The 21526-nt window shown below is 46.6% G+C and overlaps 1 protein-coding gene across 3 annotated transcripts in view; it reads left to right on the top strand.

The window, feature by feature from the left end:
- Positions 1-21526, top strand: part of BLK (BLK proto-oncogene, Src family tyrosine kinase) — a 75049-nt gene that overhangs the window by 43715 nt on the left and 9808 nt on the right. For 2 of the 3 annotated variants that reach the window (XM_038573651.1, XM_038573649.1), the window contains exons 1-8: positions 7240-7401; positions 10230-10338; positions 12545-12596; positions 14355-14448; positions 15322-15420; positions 16595-16698; positions 20075-20221; positions 20665-20817. In XM_038573651.1, the coding sequence (XP_038429579.1) occupies positions 10231-10338; positions 12545-12596; positions 14355-14448; positions 15322-15420; positions 16595-16698; positions 20075-20221; positions 20665-20817 (757 nt within the window). In that variant the 5' untranslated portion in view covers positions 7240-7401; position 10230. Of the gene's footprint in view, positions 1-7239; positions 7402-10229; positions 10339-12544; positions 12597-14354; positions 14449-15321; positions 15421-16594; positions 16699-20074; positions 20222-20664; positions 20818-21526 lie in introns of those variants that run through there. The other variant, XM_038573650.1, reaches the window with a different exon arrangement.

Raw genomic sequence — 21526 nt, 5'->3', positions numbered from 1 at the left:
TCCTTAGATAGTGTCTTTTTTTTTAATAATAAATTTATTTTTTATTGGTGTTCAGATAGTGTCTTTTTAAAGAAGTTCAAGTTGTCGACAGACAGGCCTGGAGAGATATCTGTGAGATCAGTAGGAGAAAACAAAGCTTTGAAGATAGAGATGAGACTCAAATTCTTATTCTGCACTTCAGTTTCTTTACCTCTCTACTTTCACTGTCCTGTCTGAGAACTAGGAGGATGATGGTAATCTGTTTAGCTGGGGATCCCTGGGTGGTGCAGCGGTTTGGCGCCTGCCTTTGGCCCAGGGCGCGATCCTGGAGACCTGGGATCGAATCCCACGTCGGGCTTCCGGTGCATGCAGCCTGCTTCTCTCTCTGCCTGTGTCTCTGCCGCCCCCCCCCCCCCCCCGCCGTGACTATCATGAATAAATAAATAAAATCTTTAAAAAAACAAAAAAAAAGAAAGAGTAAATTTAAAAAAAAATCTGTTTAGCTCATAGGGTCATTTTGAGGTTTCTAAGATACAATGTATGAAAATGCTTTATGAACTGGTATCATAGAAATGCTAGCTGTGATTACAGAAAGGGAAGTTATTTCCCCCACGTCAAAAACTTGCAGAAATATATTAATATATAAGGAATATATGTAGAGAATAGAAAAAATTCATTTCATTTAAAGACAAGAGGATCACTGGCAAAAAAACAAGAGTATTATTTATGAGGGACTCATGTGAAGAAATACCCAAAGCTCTGCAGGACTGTCTTTTAAACCTGTTTACAAGTAATACCTGCAAAGTGCAGCCAAATTAAGAAAGGGTTTTGTGGGGGCACCTGAGTGGCTCAGTGGTTGAGTGTCTGCCTTCAGTCCAGGCTGTGATCCTAGAATCTCGGGATCGAGTCCCACACCAGGCTCCCTGCATGGAACCTGCTTCTCCCTCTGCCTGTGTCTCTGCCACTTTCTCTGTGTGTGTCTCATGAATAAATAAATAACGTCTTTAAAAAAGAAAAAAAAAAAAGGAAACCTCAGAACTCCACTCTGGTCCAAATAACAGAACTGCTAGAGCTGGGCCTCAGGAATTTGCAAACTCCCAGTTGGTTGTATTGCAAACTGAGGTTTGAGAATAATTGTGCTAAGGAAGTATTATTGACTCCATCAGGCAGTAGTGAACTCATGATTTGATTTTTCGTTCAATTTTTTTAAAAATGCAAACAATGCCCCCAAAATTTGGAAATTGAAAAGTAAATTAAGGCCCCATAGTCCCATCAGTACAAAGTATAGCAGTAGTTGTATTTATGCTTTGGCATATCTGTGGCATGTTTTAATTATCACTACTGTGGTTTTTTTGAAAATATAAATTTGCAATTTGTCTCCAAATAAAGGAATTTTATTCACAGGCTAGTAATTATAACAAAATCTTAGATATCAACACTGTGCCATTTTTCCTCATAAATGCCTACCAAGTTTCAAGCTTCTCTATGTCAGCAGAATCAAATGTAGGTGACTCAGTAAACATGTGTTTGCATTTCACTTAACATAGTTTCACGAAGAATGCGGTCTTCCTTCCTGAAGTTTGCCCAGCACCCTCAAACTTCTTACCACTTGAAAATCTTTCCTACTAACTTGACCATGGTGGGGAGTAAATTTCCACTGTGGAAAGATTTTTACTCTACAAAGTTGAAATAGCTACATGTGTGTCTCCTCCTCACTGTGCCCAAATTGTCAGCCATTCTGAACCACAACCATGTCTCAAGTCATCACTGCCAGCTTGTCCCCTGGCAGCGGTTTGTATGTGCCTGGGGGCTCCACATGCTCAACCAGGAGTTACAACTCTGTATCTGGTCCTATACCAGTACTGAACAAACAAGCTACTAGTATTTAAAAGTATCGCACGGGAGCACCTGGGTGGCTCAGTCAGTTAAGCGTCTGCCTTCAACTCAAGTCATGATCCCAGGGTCCTGGGATTGAACCCTACGTTGGGCTCTCTGCTCAGTGGGGCATCTGCTTCTCCCCTTCTCCCTCTGCTTCTGCTGCTCCCCCTCTTTGTGGTCTCTCTCTCTCTCTCCTAAATAAATAAATAATCTTCAAAAAATTTTTAAAAGGATTGTGCAAAGTAGAAACTGACGTTTCTTGAATAATCCTATTATATGCTTCATAATCCAGTGTATAGAAAAACTCTTCTTGAACAAGTTTCCTATCTCCATGTCTCTGGGAAAGCCCTATTTGTTTATATGCAAATACTACCCAACTCTGGTAGAATTATGATGGCATTTTTTCCTTTCTGATCCTTTATTTTCTCAACTCCCCACCTAACAAATGTGGAAGGAATGATGGAATTAGAGCATCAGTATTTAGTAGTATTTAGTAACCCTTAATGGAAACATTAGTTGAAGTGTTGATGAGGAGCTTGTCAATGGAGAAATCAGACCAGCATCACTTGAACCCAGATCTGTCTTAGCATCACTAAAGTGGTGCAGCCAGACAGTGAGAGCCTCCTGATAGTATGTGAGGTGGAGCACATGGTCCTTCCATAAGACATCCCTAGGAGAAAAAGATGAACCTGGATCTAATGGAGCCCATAGAGTTAACTCTATGTATGAGGAACAGGGAGAGAAACAAGTCATCAAAATCCAAAATGCAGAACATTCTATAGGACCACTAAGTGGATTTTTACAAACTGATGGCATAAAATTAACCAAAGTGGGGATTGTGGGCTCCTCGAGTAGAGGGAGAGACAGAACAATCATATATGTGATGTATGAAGCTTGTTTGAATCCAGAATGGGACAAACCAACAGCAAGAAGCCATTTTTGAGATTGGAAATTAGATAATACTACGGAATTATTTCTAGCTTTGTTAAGTGTGATAATGATATTGTGGTTATGTGAGAAAATGTCTTCATATTTTAGTGAGGAATGCAAAGTGTGTGGAAGTGACCTGGCATGTTTCACAAGCCATTTGTTTCATTTGGTTTCAGAAAGTTTCAATCCTTTATTTATAAAATGATTTGTCTTAATATCAAGAAAGTAATGTACAATTACTGAATGTGGATGATGAGTATGTAGGTGTTCATCATACTCTTTATTTTTATATTTTAAAATTTTTCATTAAAAATAATTTTAATCTAAAAAAATTACATGTGGGAGCAGCTGAGTGGCTCGATTGGTTAAGCTATTTCTTAGACATACTATTAAACTATATTATCCTATACTATATATACATACTCTATATCATGCTATTTTCTTAGGCATACATAATCTAAGGCCAAAACAACTGGCACTTCTGTGAAGTAAAAGTAAAAAAAGTAAGTAAAATATAGTTGTGGCAGATATTTGTGGCACAAAGGAAGCAGGAAGGATTTTGATTTTTTTTTATTTATTTATGATAGTCACAGAGAGAGAGAGGCAGAGACACAGGCAGAGGGAGAAGCAGGCTCCATGCACCGGGAGCCCGATGTGGGATTCGATCCCGGGTCTCCAGGATCATGCCCTGGGCGAAAGGCAGGCGCCAAACCACTGCGCCACCCAGGGATCCGGATTTTGATTTGATTTAAGAATTGTCATGACTGGGAGCGCCTGGGTGGCTCAGTTAGTTGGTTAAGCATCTGCCTTCGACTCAGGTCATGATCTCCGGGTCCTGGGATCAAGCCCCACATAACACTCTCTGCTCAGTGGGGAGCCTGCTTCTCGCTCTCCCTCTCTTGCTCCCCCTCACTCCTGCTTGTGCTCTGTCTTAAATAAATAAGTAAGTAAAGTAAGTAAGTAAGTAAATAAATAAATAAATAAATAAATAAATAATCTAAAAAAATTTTTAAATAAAAAAATTTTTAAATTACATCTGAATTGTCCTTCAAGGTCTAGCTAGTATTTTCTTCCAGATGGAAGTGATTTCTTCTTGCTGAACCCACGAAAGCTCTCTTTAGTATGTAATTCTGTCTACCTTGAATTGTTGTGACTTGTGTAAATGTCTCACCTCTTTATCCTACCATGAGGGCAGACTCCTTACTTGTTTCCTATCTCACTTTTTCCCTGACACAGTACACGGTTGACAGCAACTGAATGAACACAAAAATATAGAGCTCTAAGAGCCAACACTGCTACTGTTTCATGTTTGCATGTGGAGGGATCAATATGGAGGCAAAGGTGAGGTGGTCTCATTCAAGTTGAGTTATCTTGAAGTTGAGACTCAAAAAATGGGTGTCAATTCAAGTTCTTTGGTTTCTTCTTTGATTCAGAGTCACAGGGCCATTACTATACTTTTCTCGTCTAGGAAATGGACTTCATAGGGGGCAGGACTCAGAATGCCTGGATATTGGCAAACATTCCATGAGGAAAGGGAGAACTCACCGAAGGGAAGCCAATATCTCATCATGGCAGTCAACATCCGGGGTGAGCCCTGGCTTTGCACAGGCTCACCTGTTCCACCTCAATGCTGCCCACCCATGCCTGACGGGTCAAGTAAGAAAAGGAAAGCTTTCAGCTACTAACAAGGCAAGTTTCCAAATTGCCGACTTAGGAACCAGTCAGAACTGGGTGTAAGGTCAGCACCACCGCTTACCAGCTGCTTGACCTGGAGAAACACTATGTCCGAAGTTCATCTGTCTGTAGAAAGAGGGTAGTCAAGCCTATCTTACACAGTTACTGAAAAAATTATTGGTAATTTGCATATGCAGAATAATAGCAAATAATTTATTAGACGCTGACTTTAGACCAGGCTTTGTTCCAAGATGTCCTCAGAGCCTGTAATAACTAATTTAATCCTTGTAACACTGTTGTAAACTGGTATTATCCTAAAACTAAGAGACAGAAATGTTAAGCAACTGGCCCAAGGATACACAAGTAGAAAAATAGAAAAACCAGGATTCAGAGCTCAGTATTCTTGTCTGCTGTGTTGCGTGGTCTCTCTCAAACACGACAGTGTATGTAGTGTGTCTGGCACATGGGAAACACTTAACACATTATAGTATCTGCTATTTAAAAAAGTAAACCAGGGCAGCCTGGGTGGCTCAGCGGTTTAATGCTGCCTTCAGCTCAGGGCGTGATCCTGGAGACCCTGGATGGAGGCCCACATTGGGCTCCCTGCATGGAGCCTGCTTCTCCCTCTGCCTGTGTCTCTGCTTCTCTCTCTCTCTCACACACACACAAATAAATAAATAAATCTTTAAAAAAAAAAAAAAAGGTAAATCAGAGTCAACTTGAGTTTTCTGTCATTCCATAACACATAACATAAATGTGTGAGACTTTTCTTCAATCAAATCAAGCCTTGGCTCTAAAATAACATGCTTGAGCCTCTGGAACAGAGAGTACAGGTAGAGGGACTCAGAGCCATCAACACTTTTCTGGGCCGCACAGCAGCCATCACCTACATTGGCCTTTGTCGCCCTGCCCATCAACACCACCAAATACCCTGGTTTCTAAAAAAAAAAAAAGAAAAAGAAAATCCCAGTGAATCCCAGGGCCACCTTTGGGTACCATGAAGCTCTAGAGAGGGAAAGTGTCATCCAAGGAACTCTGGGTGTCCTCTAGTTAATATTTATTTAGCACTCGCTATGCTCTGTTCTTTTCCCACCCTCACCTTTTTGGTTCGTGTGATGACCAGGAGAATTATGTACAAGCTGTTGGTCTTGACCTTTATAAAACCTACATATTTGTGTGTCAATATCCCAAAATATTTTCCATATGTTGCATTTGAATTTGAGCACGTCAGCTGGTGGAATGAACATTCTCAGCATCACGGGGGCCTGTGACCACCTGCCAACAGCTTGGTCTTGGCAGGACAACGATTTTCTCCTGGGTAGTAGTGTTTGCACAACTGGTTTAATATTTTGGGGCATTTTTCTCTAATTTGACACAAATAGTCAAATAGTCATTGAAATTACGCCCATAATGATGGGTGAGTGCATAATTCAAAAACATCTGTGAGACGCTGAAAATAGACAGTAAAGATTTGCCAAAGAGACAAGACGTAATTGAGAATTTCATAATATGGTTTAACTCTGCAGAAAACTGCTCTCTCCCCACAAAGCAGCAAAGTCAATTGTTTGACTTTTTTTTTCAGCATTCACCTTTCAGTATGCTTTTTCAGAGAGGCTTTATGTATGAAACCAGGAAAAGTTTCATACTTCCCCACTTTGTAGGCCAGGAGACTGAGACTCAGAGAGATGAAGGGATTTGCACAAGCTCACATAGCCAGGCCAGGACGTAGCTTGCTTCTGAGTCCAGGTTCCTTGAGCTCCCGACTCCCCACACTGCACCAAGGAGGGGAGAGAAATCTGCCTGAGTGTGCCCGAACTCCAGGGGGGCACACAGCCCCCAGACGTCTCTGCTCCAGCAGCTACCCTCGAGGTTTCACCTCTGGATGGAGGGCTTCTGAGGCAGGTGGAGGTCCCCACAGAGGACTTACCGGGGTATCTAGACCTGAACCTGAACTGTGGGTCAAAGGGGATGGAGCTCCAGGCAGGGCCACCTGTGCACCTGCTTTGAGCAGTGAGTCCCAGGCAGTACTGAGCAGAGACCACCTCCAGCTCCTGGCTCTGTCGCCTCAGCGTGACCTTAGGCACCCACTTCGCTGCTCTTATCTTCAGCTATAAAAGGAGGATAATTATAACCAACCTATTGATACTTTCATGAATATCAAATAAACGCTATATGCCAAGTGTTTTCTACCTGTGAACTGCTAAACAACTGTAAATAAAGGTTTCTAGTTTCTCTATTTTTAGTTGCTGCCTCCACCAAATCCCCTGTCAGGCTGCTGTTGTGTGTCAGGCTTTGAGTATCTCAAAGGGGCAAACACTGACCTCCCTGCTCTGGTCCAAGTCTGCACGGGAGGGTTGAATCCATTCCAAATATACAAATAGAAGTCCCTTGCCTCACCTTCCCATCCTTTTGCTAGCCGCACCCCAACACACAAGCACACACACAAGCACACATGACATGGATACATGCACACGTTTGCTCTGTCACATACCCCCATACAGGTGCACATGTGTACACTCTCTCTCTCCTTCCTTCCCCACTCCATCTCTTTCTCTCTCTCTCTCTCTCTCTCACACACACACACACACTTTTCTCCCAACCATCCTCTGTCCTTCACCACTGGAAAGGAGGCCAGTGTCTTCTCAGGGCAACAAAGCCACCTGGAGCCCCCCAGGACCTGCACATGTTACACTTTGGTTTTGCATGGACTTCTGCATTTCCTGGCTCCGCCCAGTCTGAAACTGCTGGGCGAAAATTTCACAGCAGGGTGGCAGCCCCAGCACCCAGTCACAGCTCTAGTTGTCACTTGGCCTCCTGAATAACTCTAGTCTCCAGTCAGAGCCACTGGGGAGGAGGGACCCACAGAGAACCTATGTCTTTATAAAAACCATGGAGAATCATCTGTGTATACCCTGCTAAGGAGTCAAAGGACAAAGAAGTGTAAGTAGTGGGTGATTTGATTTTAGGAATTTCCTTTTTGTCAAATAATTTAAATATTCAATTATGTTGTTTAAGTGGACATAAACATTTGTTCAGGAAGTTTATAGTTGGTGGCAATATGGCTGACTGGATATGGCTGATTATTTGGTCAGTAACAGAAGCAGAAGTCCAAGTTGGGAAAATTCTAGAAGCTGCTGCCTGCTGACCCTTCATTGAGCAGGAGGCAGGGAGAGGTCAGGAAAGGCGTGAGGCTCAGGCAGCCCTGGTGGCTATTCAGTGGCCATTCTTAAGAACAGGGGCTGACCCTGGCTCCAGGCCTTGGGCCTCTCTGTTTTTGGACAAGCCATCAGCATTTTCTCTTTATTTTTCTGTTTGTACCAATAATATATGCTTCCTATTAAAGAATTCAAGGAACATATAAAATTATACAAAAGAAGGTAAAAGTCACACGAAGTCCTATCACCTGAGATAAACAACATTAACATTTTAGGAAATAACTTTTGGGCGCTCTGCCTCTCAGTAACACCCACAAAATGCATGCACTCTCACACACGGTTTTCAAAATTTGCTTTTGTTTTGCTTTGTTTGTTTTGTTTTCCACCTCCCTTGTCTGTCTCTACTTCTCCCCAATAACGAAAGTAAACAACTTCATGTTCATCCTCCCAAACCTCTCTCCATGTAACATAAAAAGTGTATGCATGTATCTACATAGAGGTTTCTTTTCTCATTCTTTCGTATTCCCAAATATGGGATAACTTCACACACCTCTGTGTACCTTGCTTTTCTCACATAACAGCATGTTATAGAAATTTCTCTCAGCTTCACTTGTAAAGATCTAGCACATTCTTCTTAAGAGTCGCATAATATATTAGACTTTTAGAATGCAGATTTATTCAACAATTCCCCAAATGCTGAGCTGTTACACAGTTTTTTTTTTGTTTTGCTTTTTGCAGCTGCAAATATTGCTGCCATAAACATTTTTATATCTCATACATTACTACATAATGATGTTTGATTACTTTCTGAGATTTCCAGAAGTAGGATTGTAAATTGAAAGGTATATGTATTTTTAAATTTTAATAGAACTGGAAAAATTTTTACACATTCAGTAATATTTCATATTTTATTTGTCTGATAAATATTTATTAAGCCCTTCCTGACTCCTTGCCAGGCACATTTTAGCAATTTGGATTCAACAATGAGTAAGACAAAGATCCCAACCCATATAGAGGGTTTGTCGTAAAAATACAGTGGGGAAGAAGAGATGAAAGAACAGTAACTATAATACTTTCATATTAGAAATGTATGAAAGCACAATTCTCCTTTGCTTTTCCATCAATTGTTGATACTATCATTCCTTTTATTTTTTTCCCAATCTTACTGATGTAATGTAATATTTTATTACCTTAATTTGCATTTTCCCATTGGTAAGTAATTTTAACATTTTTCACATGTTTATTTAGCTACTGGGATTTGTGTTAGATAAACTGCCTGTTTACAATCTTTACTCATTTTTCTATTGAGTGGGTTGTATGCTAGACCCATACTTCTTGTTAATTTTCATGAGCTCTGTGTATATTATAAATACACATTTGTCTGTGGTATGCTTTGCAAATCTTTTCCCCAATCTATTGCTTATGTATTGACTCCATAATCGTTTCTTTCACCATAGAATACCTTTCACGTTTATAAATTTGTCTTTTGCTATTAATATGTCTTTTTGAAAAAAAATAATATGTCTTTTTGTCCTCTACAATCATCAATTGTAGAACATATCATGGTTTCAGAGACATTGAAATGTGGGGAAAAGGTGCATCTTGGAATCAAAGAAATGCCACAAACACATTCGAAAGCAGTCTGGAACTCTCCGCCAATCACACTGTCCTTCAGACAAGAGCAGAAACTGAAGGCCCTTTCCTCTAAATGTCTGCATCTTGAAATGGGCCAAGTGCGAGGTGGAACGTGCTGGTCTGGGGTCAGCCAGGGCTCCAGAATTGGCTATTCATTGGTTAACTGACCATGAACCAGCTCTTTAACATGTCAAACCTCACTGGGACAGGGATGAAGCCTACTTACACTTACTTGAGAGTGAAAAGGGTGACATTAGACAGGGTTTACGAAAAAGAAAGTTCTCCATCAAGGGTAAGCCCTTCCTAAATAGCCACCCCTGGAGCAAAGGTGGTGCTGATGTGATGGTGATGTTGGCTGTGGTCTCTAGCATCTTCTCTACTTCTATCAATCTATGATGCTTTACCCAAGAAAGATCTTGGCCGTATTTCTCTCACCTCTAAGGAAGATTTCCTGAGATTACTGAGAAGAGGCAGTTGGCCTCGGATGCCTGTACCATTGCTGTGCCCTGAATTTATAGCATCTCACCTGAAAATCTGAGCAGCCCAATAGATTCTAACACAGGCCAAGAGAGGAACGTGACCCTCCCAAGTAATGTAGCCAGTGGCAAAGAGAAGACTAGAACCCAGGCCACCAGACACATTAGCAGACTTTTTCTGGATGCCAGGGTTCCTGTACCTCAGGACACTGGGGTACACCCCAACAGTTTCTGGCAGTTCACTCAGACCAGATGATCCCTGTGTCCTAAACCCAGTGGCTCTCTGGGCCACTTCTTGCTCTGGGAAAAAAGACGGATGCAAGCTGCGTCTGCCAGACCCCCTACTGACTCTGTTCTGATTTTTACCTTCACTGCCCTCCCCCACTTCCCTCCCTCCCCCCTGCCTTTCTAATTGGCCATCCGGAAGGAGTTGAGGGGACTTTTCTGTACTAAGGCTCTGAAGACCTATTCACATCACCAATCTGCTGTGTGCTCTCAACAGGATGGGAGTGGTGAGCAGCAAAAAGCAGGTGAAGGAGAAGGAGAAGGGTCAATGGAGCCCTGTGAAGGTCAGCACCCAGAGCAAAGATCCTCCACCACTGCCACCTCTGGTGAGTGACAGCCGTTCCCAGCTGGAGAGGGAGGGGGAGGAAGAGGAGCAGAGAACATGTGTCTCCAGCCAGCCCTGACACCATCCCTAGATAATTCAGGGCTTTGACAAATAGGCCCCCTGTCCCTGCTCCTGCCACCAAACATGGCACTTCATGTTGGTTGGCAGTATAGTAGAACGTTAAGCAGCTCGATTGCTGGTGTTTACATAGATTTAGCTGTGCTTTGAAGCAGGTTACTTAACTCCTCTGTGCCTCAGTTTCTGTATCTGTAAAATGGATATAGGGAAAGTGCTGTTCAGGGATGTAACAATATGTGATGTCTATACCAGCATGCAATTCCATAACCTTTAGCCCAGGACTGGGCATGGATAGTCCCCAGTAATTCTTAGCTACTTGTCATTTCACAAGGGAAGGAGGGCAGCCTTGAAGGGAAAAAGAAATTTAAAAGGCAGCTGGAGAAGAGGGTGTGGTGGGAAAGAGCCTGGGGCATCTAGCAACATCTCCTACCCAGAAGCTCCTGGAACTCATTACCCCTTCATGGCACTGCTGCTGGCATTCCAAGGAGCTTCCTCTCCAGGGACGAGCAATACTAAGACTATCCACACCTCCTCAGCAAACCCACGCGTTCCCTTGGAGCCCAGGATGCAGTTCTGGCTTGTTTACAGGGCAGTTAGCACCCTTCCACAGAGGTTACTGCAGCCCCAAGATGCATTTTTAGGTGATTGTTAATGATACACCCCTCCCTCACCTGGCCACCTATCCCTTTTTGGTTTGGGGCTGTTGGGAGTCATGCCTGGAACCCGCTCTCCTACTCTCTACCTCCAGGGGCACCTTCAACTGGCCATCACTTTATTCCAACGCGTGACCTGATGGGAGGTGGGGATTGCTAATCCCATTCCTTAGACAAACAAGCCATTCGATCTGTGTCCCAACCTAGTTCAGGACTTGGCACGGAACAGTGAAATGTTCGTTGAATGGGGAATGATGACCGGGGTAAACTCAGACTTAGATTGTATAATTTCCCCAAAGTTACATACTAATAAGTTATAGAAGCTGGAATGTTTTTAACGTTTTAAAAAAAAACCGCATAACATATACTAATTATGGGGGGAAATTATAAATATTCACTATTCTACTAGCCAGTGATACCCGGAGTTGGCACTTCAGAGCTCCTGTCCCCAGATCCATCCTTATTTTCGATGTTATTTATATTACGTGTTTTATTTTCAATGGAGCCATACTATAGATACCGTTTTTGTAAAATGCTACTTCAAAATTGTGTTCAATAAATATGGGATACAAAAAAAGAATATTCATAACACATCTGTCAAATTAAAAGAATAATGCACTGAACCCCCAGCACAGCCTTTCCGGTCTTCAGAAGAAGTGACGGCTGTCCCCCAGTCCACCTCAGGACCCTACCCTGAATGTGTCTATCATTCCTCAGTTTTGCTTTTTCTGTATCATTACATGTGTGCATACTCCTAAAGACCATTTAGTTTAATTCTGCCCATTATGAACTTTCAATCAATCGAATCAAACAGCATGCGTTCTTCTGAGAACGGGTTGTCACATCTGCGTTACGTTTGCGAACTTCATCCACGATGATGCATGCAGCTAGATAGAGCTCAGGAGCTCCAAAGGTGGCAGAGAATTTCCTTGCATGACTCCGCCCCAGTTTGCTTATTTTTCTGTCATTAGTCATAAGGATGCTTCCCACCCTTTACAATTTTTATGTATTATTACAATTCTTTGCTGGGAGCATTCCCATACATGTTTCCTGGTACACATGTGCAAAAGTTTCTCTACAGGGAATAAACCTAGGGATATATTTGTGGAGTTTTAGGGAAATGCACTTTCAGAATAATTTTCCTGAGAATAAATACCCTTTTGCAACTTCATCATTTAATGGCAGAAGCAGCATTTGAATCCAGGTGATCATACTTTCCACCACTCCCACCCCAGTTCCATAGCTCCCTCTTACAAAGCGCACAGCCCTCTCCTCTAGCCTAGTGTATGGTCCAGGGGTCTTGTGAGGTGGTACTGGTCCCTGAGGAGCTGAAATAGCAGCTCCCTACAGACTATCCAGCGGACAGGTGCCAGCAGCCTCCTTGTCACACCAGGCCCTGCCCAGGCCTTGGGGGTTGAACTAATACAGCGTGTGTGTGTGTGTGTGTGTGTGTGTGTGTGTGCACTTCTGCTCCAGATCCTGTTTAACCACCTGACTCCTGCACCTCCAGACGCATGCTTGGACCAAGGTAAGAAGGTGCTGCCCTGGAAGCTGAGGCTCTACAGGCCACCTTCCTTGGGCCTGGGCTGGGTGCAGGCATAACAGGGGCTCAGTTAGCAGCAGCTTCCTGGAGAGGATAGGGCCAGCTCTCAAGGGTCGGAGATGAGAAGGCTGGGGATGGGGGGAGGGTGCTGCAGCAGGCAGAGCTAAGGGTGCCTCCCAGCCTTGCCCCAGGCTCCTCCTGCCCAAGGCCTCTCCAGGAACCAAGCCCTATTTCTGTACCTGAGCTGGGGTGGATTTTTTTTTTTTTAAAAAAGACTTTACAAACCGTAAATGAGACACAAAGAAAAGCATTACAGTACATACAAACAGCATAAAAATAAACCCAAGCTTTCAAAGATTCTAACTCCCAACCTCAAAAGGCAAAGGCCGATGGGTCTGTCTTCCCTCCTGCCCTCTGTCCCGTGTACAGAAACACCATCTTTCCCCCCACTTGCCCACCTACAAAAGCCTCTGCTGACCTTCTGACCACTCACCCCTCCACACACGCACACACCGTCTCTACTTCCATTCGGATGGGTACGAGGACAGTTGGCAGTTGCCTAAGGAGTGACCTTGGCCCTCCTGGGCCAGGGGTTTGGACCTTGGAGACACTCACAGGATGGCAGCATTGTTCGGAACTGGCTTACAGGAGAGCTGCACCCCAGCACCCTCATGACCCACCTGCACACAGCACCAGGAGCTCTCCAGGGCATGCACCAAGCAAACAGTACCCAGAGCCTGGCTCTGTCTGAATACTGGGGAAGCTGAAATATTGAATCAGACACGGCTCCTCCCTGAAAGAGCTCAGAGTCTGTCCAACTCATGAGCAAAGGCTGAAACGGGATTAGTTATCTTACCTGCTGTTTCTCATCCCTGCTGGGGGAATCACAATTAATTCCCGCAGGGTTTATCCTTCACTTCCTCCCAGGGGGCTCACATCTCCATAAGGAAGCCCCTGGGAAAACAATACACTAACCGCCTTTGGTACAATAACTCAAATCTCAGAACTGGAGGAGGCCACTGTCATCTATTCCAATCCCCTCTCCCCACCGTGGGGAGGTAACTGGCCCATCACACCACACATCAGTGACAAAGCTGAGTCATCCACTCCTAGGTAAGCTAGGTGGCCTCCAAGTGACCTGGAAAAGGGGTCTTGGCACCCTGGAGGTGTATAGAAAAGCCCTCCCCATTAGCAGGGGCTATTTGAACATCCATTCCAGGCACCAGCAGCGAGTCGGGGGTACTGCTGCCGGGGGCCCTGTGACACTGCCTTGGGCAGGTTACAGATCACTGCTAAGGTGGCCATGTTTCCATGAGCACTACCCCCTTTGGAATAGAGGTGGGAAGGGGCAGGCAGGGAAGGGGAAGAGAAGGGAAGCTCATGGGCCTCTGGGCCAGTAAGGAATCAGCCAACGTGCATTCCCAAACGGGATTGCAGCCACCAGCCCCATACAGCCAGTCTCCCTAGATCTTCAGGCCGCCACTCCCCTAGAGCATGGCCCTGTCCAGCCTGAGGCCTTCGACGTGGAGACCTTGTTGCCGGCAGCAAGGTCAGGAGGCCCATCTGCCAAACAGGAGTTTCCTCTGCTGTGTGGGTGGGTGAGAAGGCGCACCACAGCTGCCCCTCACCCCTGTGTCATCCTGACCTGGGGTAACCGGAGAGGGCCCACAGCACAGACTCACCCAGGCCCTGCCCTTACGCTGCTGGGCTGGAGCGTGCGGATCTCTTCCTTGTTCCCTCCAGAGGAGCGTTTCGTGGTGGCCCTGTATGACTACAGCTCAGTGAATGACAGGGACCTGCAGATGCTGAAGGGAGAGAAGCTGCAGATACTGAAGGAGTAAGTTTCTGGAATGTGGCCCCGCGGTCAGAGGCCTCTGTGTCTGCCTATCACGGCAGGACTGCCCGCCAGCCTGACCTGGTCGTCGTCCTCCTAGCTGCCATTCCGAAGTCTTCCTCACAGGGTGGTTTCCATTCGCTATCTCCCGCCCCACTGTCAAAATCCTACTCCTCCTTCAAAACCCACCTCGAACATCACCTCCTCCGTGAAGCCCTCCCAACGGGCACAGCGCTTGCCTGGCTGCTCCACCACTGCGTTGTGTGTCTCCCTTGCCAGACAAGACCTCGCGCAGGATTCCACCCATGAAATCAGCTCTATTCCCAGTGTTCCCTGTTCCCTCTCAGAAACTCCTCCAAAGTCTGCTCTCTCTCAAATGTCTGGCTTGCTCTGTGGAATCCTGTGGTTCTACTTGTGTTCTTGAACTTCTACAGTGGCCTTGAGCCCAAAGCGCGAAAGCCCCGATCTTCTGGGCCCATGTAGGCCGCCGGCTCCCCCTTTGGGCAGCAGTTCTCTGCTCTTGCTTTTGTCTTTCCCGTTCAGTCCCAACTCACTAAATTTGAAATCTGTCCCATTAATCAAGATCAAGGCTACTCACTGAAGACAGGGGCCTTCTGTGGGGGTCAGGCTGCCTGGACAAACTCTTCCCCTAGAGGCTGCATCACCCCCTTCCTCCCAGGACCAGGGACCCCTTGGGCCTGTCAGATGCTCAGCAAGTTAGCACCCCTTCACTGAGCCTGTACAGGTTCGCTCTTGCGGGCCCTCCGGGAATCCTCTGCCTCGGGAATGACATTGTTGTGGGGAGAGGGCTGTAGGGTGACCCCAACAGAGGCCTGCCTGAGCCACTGCCCCATTTTGGTTTTCCCTCCTCTGTAGAGCTGGGGACTGGTGGTGGGCCAGGTCTCTCATCACGGGAAGAGAAGGCTACGTGCCCAGCAACTTTGTGACCCGAGTGGAGACCCTGGAGGTGGAAAAGTAGGTGGACGAACGGAAGGCCCCCTAAAGCAGAGGCGTGCTTGCTGCTTCTGCTCCATGGGCTGCTGGGCGGGGAGGGGTCAGAGAAGGGGGGGGTGCTGTGAGCTCAGCATGGAGGGGTGCAGGAAAGGGGCATGGAACTAGAACTGCTGCGCAGGTTTATCCACATCCTCACCCAACAACCTTCACATCGCTGTCCGGTGCTCAGCGGGCCTCCCCTCCCTGCTCACTTCACTCTTCCCATCTGTGAAATGGAGCTGCCCGTTTCCTGGCCTACTTGGATAGAAACTTTCCCTACTTCCCGCCTGTGGCCTCACAAGCTCTCTGACCTCCAGTGCCTCCAAGTGGGCAGGACTCAGGGACTCAGACCTCAGGGCAACTCGCAGAGCAGTGGCCTCATGCAGAGCAGTGGCCTCCAGAGAGCAGTACTCCCCAGCATCCTCACCACCCACTTCCACACAGCACCAGGAAGGTGGACCTGGGCCACTCATCCATCCCTTCATGCAGCACACACTGAGCAAACAGTACCCCGACTCTGACTCTGTCCAAGGACTGAGAAGACTGTAAACATGAGTAGGATGTGGCTTTTCCCCCTGAAAGAGCTCAGAGTGTGTCAAACTCATGAGCAAAGGGCTGGCACTGGGTGATGGCCTCACCTGGTATCCCTCCGCCTGCGATGGTCACCTTTGGGAGGGCTCTGTGTCTGGTACTCCCCACCCCATGCCCTTCCCTGGAACAGCATGTGAGACCGTGGGCACTGCTGGGCCATGCTGAAGAGGAACACGGGAGGAATCTGTGTTCTGAGACCCTCAGCACTTTGTGGAATTCATACTTGACCTCAAGGAGGGCGTGCTTTGAGGGAAGGGGATTGGGTGCATTTCCCCTGAGTAGAATTAACAAGGGATGCCCCCCAAAATGTTCTTGTTTCAAGAGAACAGTAAGTCCATCCACTGATAGGAAGTGGAAATAAAGGGGGGCCCAGGGACCAAAGGGCATTTCATGAATCAAGGTGTGAGGGGTGTTGTTAGTTCAGGGCTAGCTAACCTGAAAACAGGGAAACACTGTCTTATTTTGGGGGTGGGGGAGGGGTACTGCTTAGAAGCGAGGGATGGATAAGAATATTCCCAGAAGCTTGGTCAGCCTGTGAGGTCTGCCTGCCTTTGCCCTTTTCCAGATGGTTCTTTAGGTCAATTAGCCGGAAAGATGCTGAGAGACAGCTTCTGGCTCCAGTCAATAAGGCGGGCTCCTTTCTTATCAGAGAGAGTGAAACCAACAAAGGTAAGCGTGGCAACCCGCACGCCCTTCCTATGCAGACCCCAGGAAGCCCCACCTGAGGCTGCTTCGGGGGGGGGGGGGGGATGCCACCCAGGGGAACCCGGGCTTCCGGGCCTCCCGTCTCCCTCCCAATTCAGGCCCTGCCTGGACAGCCTGTCTAGTGCCTAATAGCCGAGTGTGAGGCTGTAGCACCAACTGGGCTCCACCGGCTGGGCTGGAAAAGTACAGGGTGCAGGTAGGAGAGGCGGTTGGAGGGCTGCTCCCACCCAGACCACGGTGCATCATCTCAGGCTCGCAGGGGCGGGGGCACTGAAGCTGGGGGGTTCAGAAGAGGGGGCATGACCCAGAGTCACGTTTTGGAATCAAAGAATTTGGAAGCCGACAGACTTCTTAAAGATCATCTCAGCCAGAGGCTGTGACCTCAGACACTTACAGGAGCCTGGGAGGTGATGGAATTTTGGAGAATGGCTCATGTGGCTGGATGTGAAAGAAGGACGTGGCACTTGTGGAGAACTGGGAGCACTCATGGATTCAAACCTACTGACTGAGCACAACATTTCAGCCGCTGCTCACAGTCCACTGGGCTTTCTTTTTCTCTTTCATTTGGTTTTCTCTCCTTTCCTTCTTCAAGTTCCTTTTGTTATGAAATATAAAGCATATAAAAGTTGCATAAATTATAAGTGAGGGTATAATTATAGACTCATAATAAGTAAACACTTGTGCAGCCACAAGAGAGAGAACATTCTAGACATCCACAGGCCCTTTCATTGCTCCACTTGTGCCCCTTTCTGATTCAACCAACCCACCCCCCAGAGATCACTGCTATCTCAACTTTTAGGGAAATCCTCTCTCTCTCTCTCTTTCTCTTTTTAAAGATTTTATTTATTTATTTGAGAGAGCACAAGCAGAGGAAGAGGCAGAGGGAGAAGCAGACTCCCTGCTGATCAGGGAGGCCAACTCGGGGCTTGATCCCAGAACCCTGGGATCTAACCTGAGCCAAAGGCAAACACTTAACCACTGATCCAACCAGGGAGCCCAAATCTTTCCTTGCTTCTCCTTGCAGTTTTACCACCCATGTTTCATATATTCTTCAATTTTATGCAAGTGGAATCATACTATTTTAATCTTTTGTATGTCTCGTCCCTTCCACTCGACATTGTTTGTGACATTCTATATTCATTTGCTAGGCCTGCTGTAATAAAGTGCCAGAAGCTGGGAAGGCAAAGCACCTATGACCAAGAAATGATATGGAAATCACTGGAGATGACATACATGTTTTGTTTTTATAGAATATTTCAAACATGTACAGAAATAGAATAGTATAATGGAATCCCTTGTACCCAACACTCAGCTTCGACAATGATCACACAGCCGATAGTGTTTCATGTATATCCCCACCCATTCCAATTATTTTGACGCAAGTCCAGAATCCTGCAATTTCCCCCTGGAAATGATGTCTCAGTCATTGTCTATGGCTAAGGTGCCCTCTGGGGAGAAGGGGACCCCTGACCTTAGGATGGAGGAAGGAGTTGTCTAAAGCTGGGAATATCTGCTCCTGTCCTTGCCCACCCTGGGGAAGCTAGCTCAAGCTGGAAATTGGCCAGATGGAGCTGGGGCTGCAGGACTGTCCCAGCATCATGAAGCCCATACACATATACACACCTAGATATGTGCACACAGGCTCCTCGGAGCTCCAAAGCAAGTGCCCTCCATCTGCATCTGGATGCAGCCAGAGGATGCAAGGCAGAGAAGGCTCCGTTGCCCTCAGAAGCAGGGGAAATGAATTCTCGCCTCAGTGTTGGCCTCCAGGACGTCCCTTAGCCTCTCAAGCCTCAGTTTATGAGTGTGAGAACCAACTAGTTTCCCAGTCTGAAGGCACAGTTCTGCAAGTGTTAAGAAATCTCAATCTCTGAGAGCCCTGTCCCAGCAGATAGGATTTGGAGGTCCTAAAGAAGAATATTAAGAAGAAGAATATTAAACTGTGGAAAGAAGAATATTAAACTGTGGAAAGAAGAAGAATATTAAACTGTGGAAAGAAATAGGAGACAGGCCCTTAGATGAACTGCAGAAAGTGAGGGGTCCTAAATCATGAGCTCCCATAGCAGCATCCTGTGGAGGAGAGCAGAGCCCCCTTGGCTTCTTATGATGCATCTTACAGAGGGTGTGGGGCGGGGGGGGGGGGGGGGGGGGGGGACGCCCTATTGTTCACTAAGGTGGGTGGTGCGGTGATGCAAGGTTGAATGAACTCACTAGAGCCACTCTCTGGTTTCTTAGATACTGGGACACCGGTTTCTTAGATACTGGGCGTTGCACTTGCACTTAGGGGGCGAGTCCGGGGAGATGGTTTGCAGCTTGCAGGGTGGAGCTAGGGTCGTGGGCGTGGATGGGTCTGGCGCCACCAGGTACACGCGTTATCTTGCATCCTTTTGCAAGTAGGTGATGAGAGGAGTGATAGCTGAGATGAGAGGGAAAGGTGGTTTGCGATAGAGGCAAAGGGCACAGCGAAAAACCAGGTGTGCACACCCAGAAGAAGAGGTGTCCGAGCCTGACACCTGGCGGGAGAGCGTGGTATTGCTTACCTTAAATGCATCCTCAGGGAGGCTCGGGAGCATTCCAGCCAGGTGGCTAACCAGCCCAGTGACCCGGAGCAAGCCACAATCCCCTTCCCGGCTTCAGCTTCTCATCTTCCAAATAAGAGTGACAGGTATGGTAGCCAGAGAGCTGGACAGAGGCATTTTATAAAAACAGCAAGTTTGTAGAAATAAGTTTCTCCAGTGGAAATTCTTTCCCACTAAATTGCTCTTACCCTTTAGTATCTCCTATCCTTTGTCTGCCGGCAGACCGCAGTATACATGACAAGTGCATAGACGTGTATGACTTTGAACAGAACTCCTGGGAAGTAGCTTATTATGTCCTTCTCCATAAGGTTAGGATTTGCTATTCCTTATGGGAGTAGGGCCAGTCTTTTCAGCCAGAATGAATGAGCCAATGAATCCATGAATCAATCTCCTAGTTCCTCCAATAACCCTACATTTCCCAATAGTCCACAGCGAAGAGTCCCCAAATGACCAGGTGCCCAAATGGGGGACAGCATGTTTGCTATGAGAACGTCCGGCCTGCTCCAGAGTTCTGGGATACCCTGGCTGAGTTTTAGGAAAACTGGAGGAGTAACATCGAGATCTGAGTTGGGTGGAGATGAAAAAGAAGGCTTTCTGGAGAGTTGAGGTTGAGATGAAACCAAGGTAATCTATGGTGGAAAGGGTCAAAATAGAGAGCAGAATTTGTGGAGGCTTTGAAATGAAGCCCAAATCCCAATCCTGATCTCCCCTGTGTATGCCCTACTTTGTTCTCATGCGTGTGTCTTTATCACCCCCTCTAGGTGCCTTTTCCTTGACTGTGAAGGATGTGACCACCCAGGGGGAGATGATCAAACACTACAAGATCCGCTCCCTGGATGAAGGGGGCTATTACATCTCCCCCCGCATCACCTTCCCTACTCTCCAGGCTTTGGTGCAGCACTATTCTCGTAAGAGGGGAGAATGTGACTGGGGGGCCAGAGGAGCCCTTGTATTTATCACTAAGACCTCAAGATCATGTGAATCATTGGTGCCATCTTGGGGTGGGGGATTATCCGAAGGCTGGACAAATATCAACATAATGATTCAAAGTCTATGTCCCTAATCCCTTCTACTGGCTTGCTTCAGCATGTGACCAGTTGAAGAATAACAAGTATTTTCAATCTTAGAAAGAGCAGGTCAACGAGAGCATGCCTTGCTTTATACAAAATGAATGCAAATAACAGAGCGTGTGTAGTATACGTGTACCTGTGCACATGTGTACCTGGAAATGGGAGTGTGGTTGGCCAAAACGAGAAGTGGATACGGCTGGGAAGGATATGGTGCCCAAGGTGGGGGAGGTGATTTGGCTGCTCTGGTAATCTCCAGCCCCACTTCTTCTCCTCTAACACAGAGAAGGGGGATGGCTTATGCCAGAGGCTGACCCAACCCTGTGTGAGCCTGGCTCCTCAAAACCCCTGGGCCCAGGATGAATGGGAAATCCCTCGGCAGTCTCTCAAGCTGGTCAGGAAACTCGGGTCTGGGCAGTTTGGCGAAGTCTGGATGGGTGAGTATGCGGCAGTAGGAGCCTCTCTCTCTCCCTGCCCTGTGTCCTGAAGCCCAGAAGTCTTAGGATATGCACACTTCATTGTGCTTCCCCAGAGGGCTTCTTCGGGAGAAAGAACAGAGATGATGGTACCCATTTGACAGATGAGGTAATGAACGCAAGCCTGGAATGTTGAAGTTAGTTAGCCCTTAGTTGTTAGGATGCCATGGTGGTGCAGTAGGACTAGACTCCAGCTCTCCGGACACCTTATTTGATTCCCTTCCCCACTCTACACCGCCCGGGACTAGCTTGCCGTTGACTGGTGTGTGAACTTGAACATTTGGTTGACTCCTCTCAGCTTTGGTTTGCCAGATGGAAATGACTTGTTCAACAGGGTCAACAGTGACCCGGGAGCTCCAGGAAGTTAATGATAGACCAAGCCACTGCTTGTAGCTGTGTGACTCTGGCCAAGTCACTTAACTCCCAGGTCCTTGTACGTGTAGCCAATGACCACTCTCCTGCTCACTGAAGGTACTATCACACTATAAAAGACAGTGCTTTATTTTATCCCTGGAATGAGCCATATCTCTGGGGCATGATATCAAGTAGGATCCTGCTGCGTCCCAAGTCCTCCAGCACCCAGGGCTGATGCCTGAAGCATGTGGCAGGAACTCTACATAGGTCCTTGCAAAGCTTCCGTGAGAAGGGTGGTCCAATTATTATTTATCTT

Source organism: Canis lupus, chromosome 25, assembly GCF_011100685.1.
Source record: "Canis lupus familiaris isolate Mischka breed German Shepherd chromosome 25, alternate assembly UU_Cfam_GSD_1.0, whole genome shotgun sequence".
NCBI classification, from domain to species: Eukaryota; Metazoa; Chordata; class Mammalia; order Carnivora; family Canidae; genus Canis; species Canis lupus.
The sequence above is the reverse complement of the archived record's forward strand: the minus strand, read 5'-3'. Positions and strand labels throughout refer to the sequence as shown.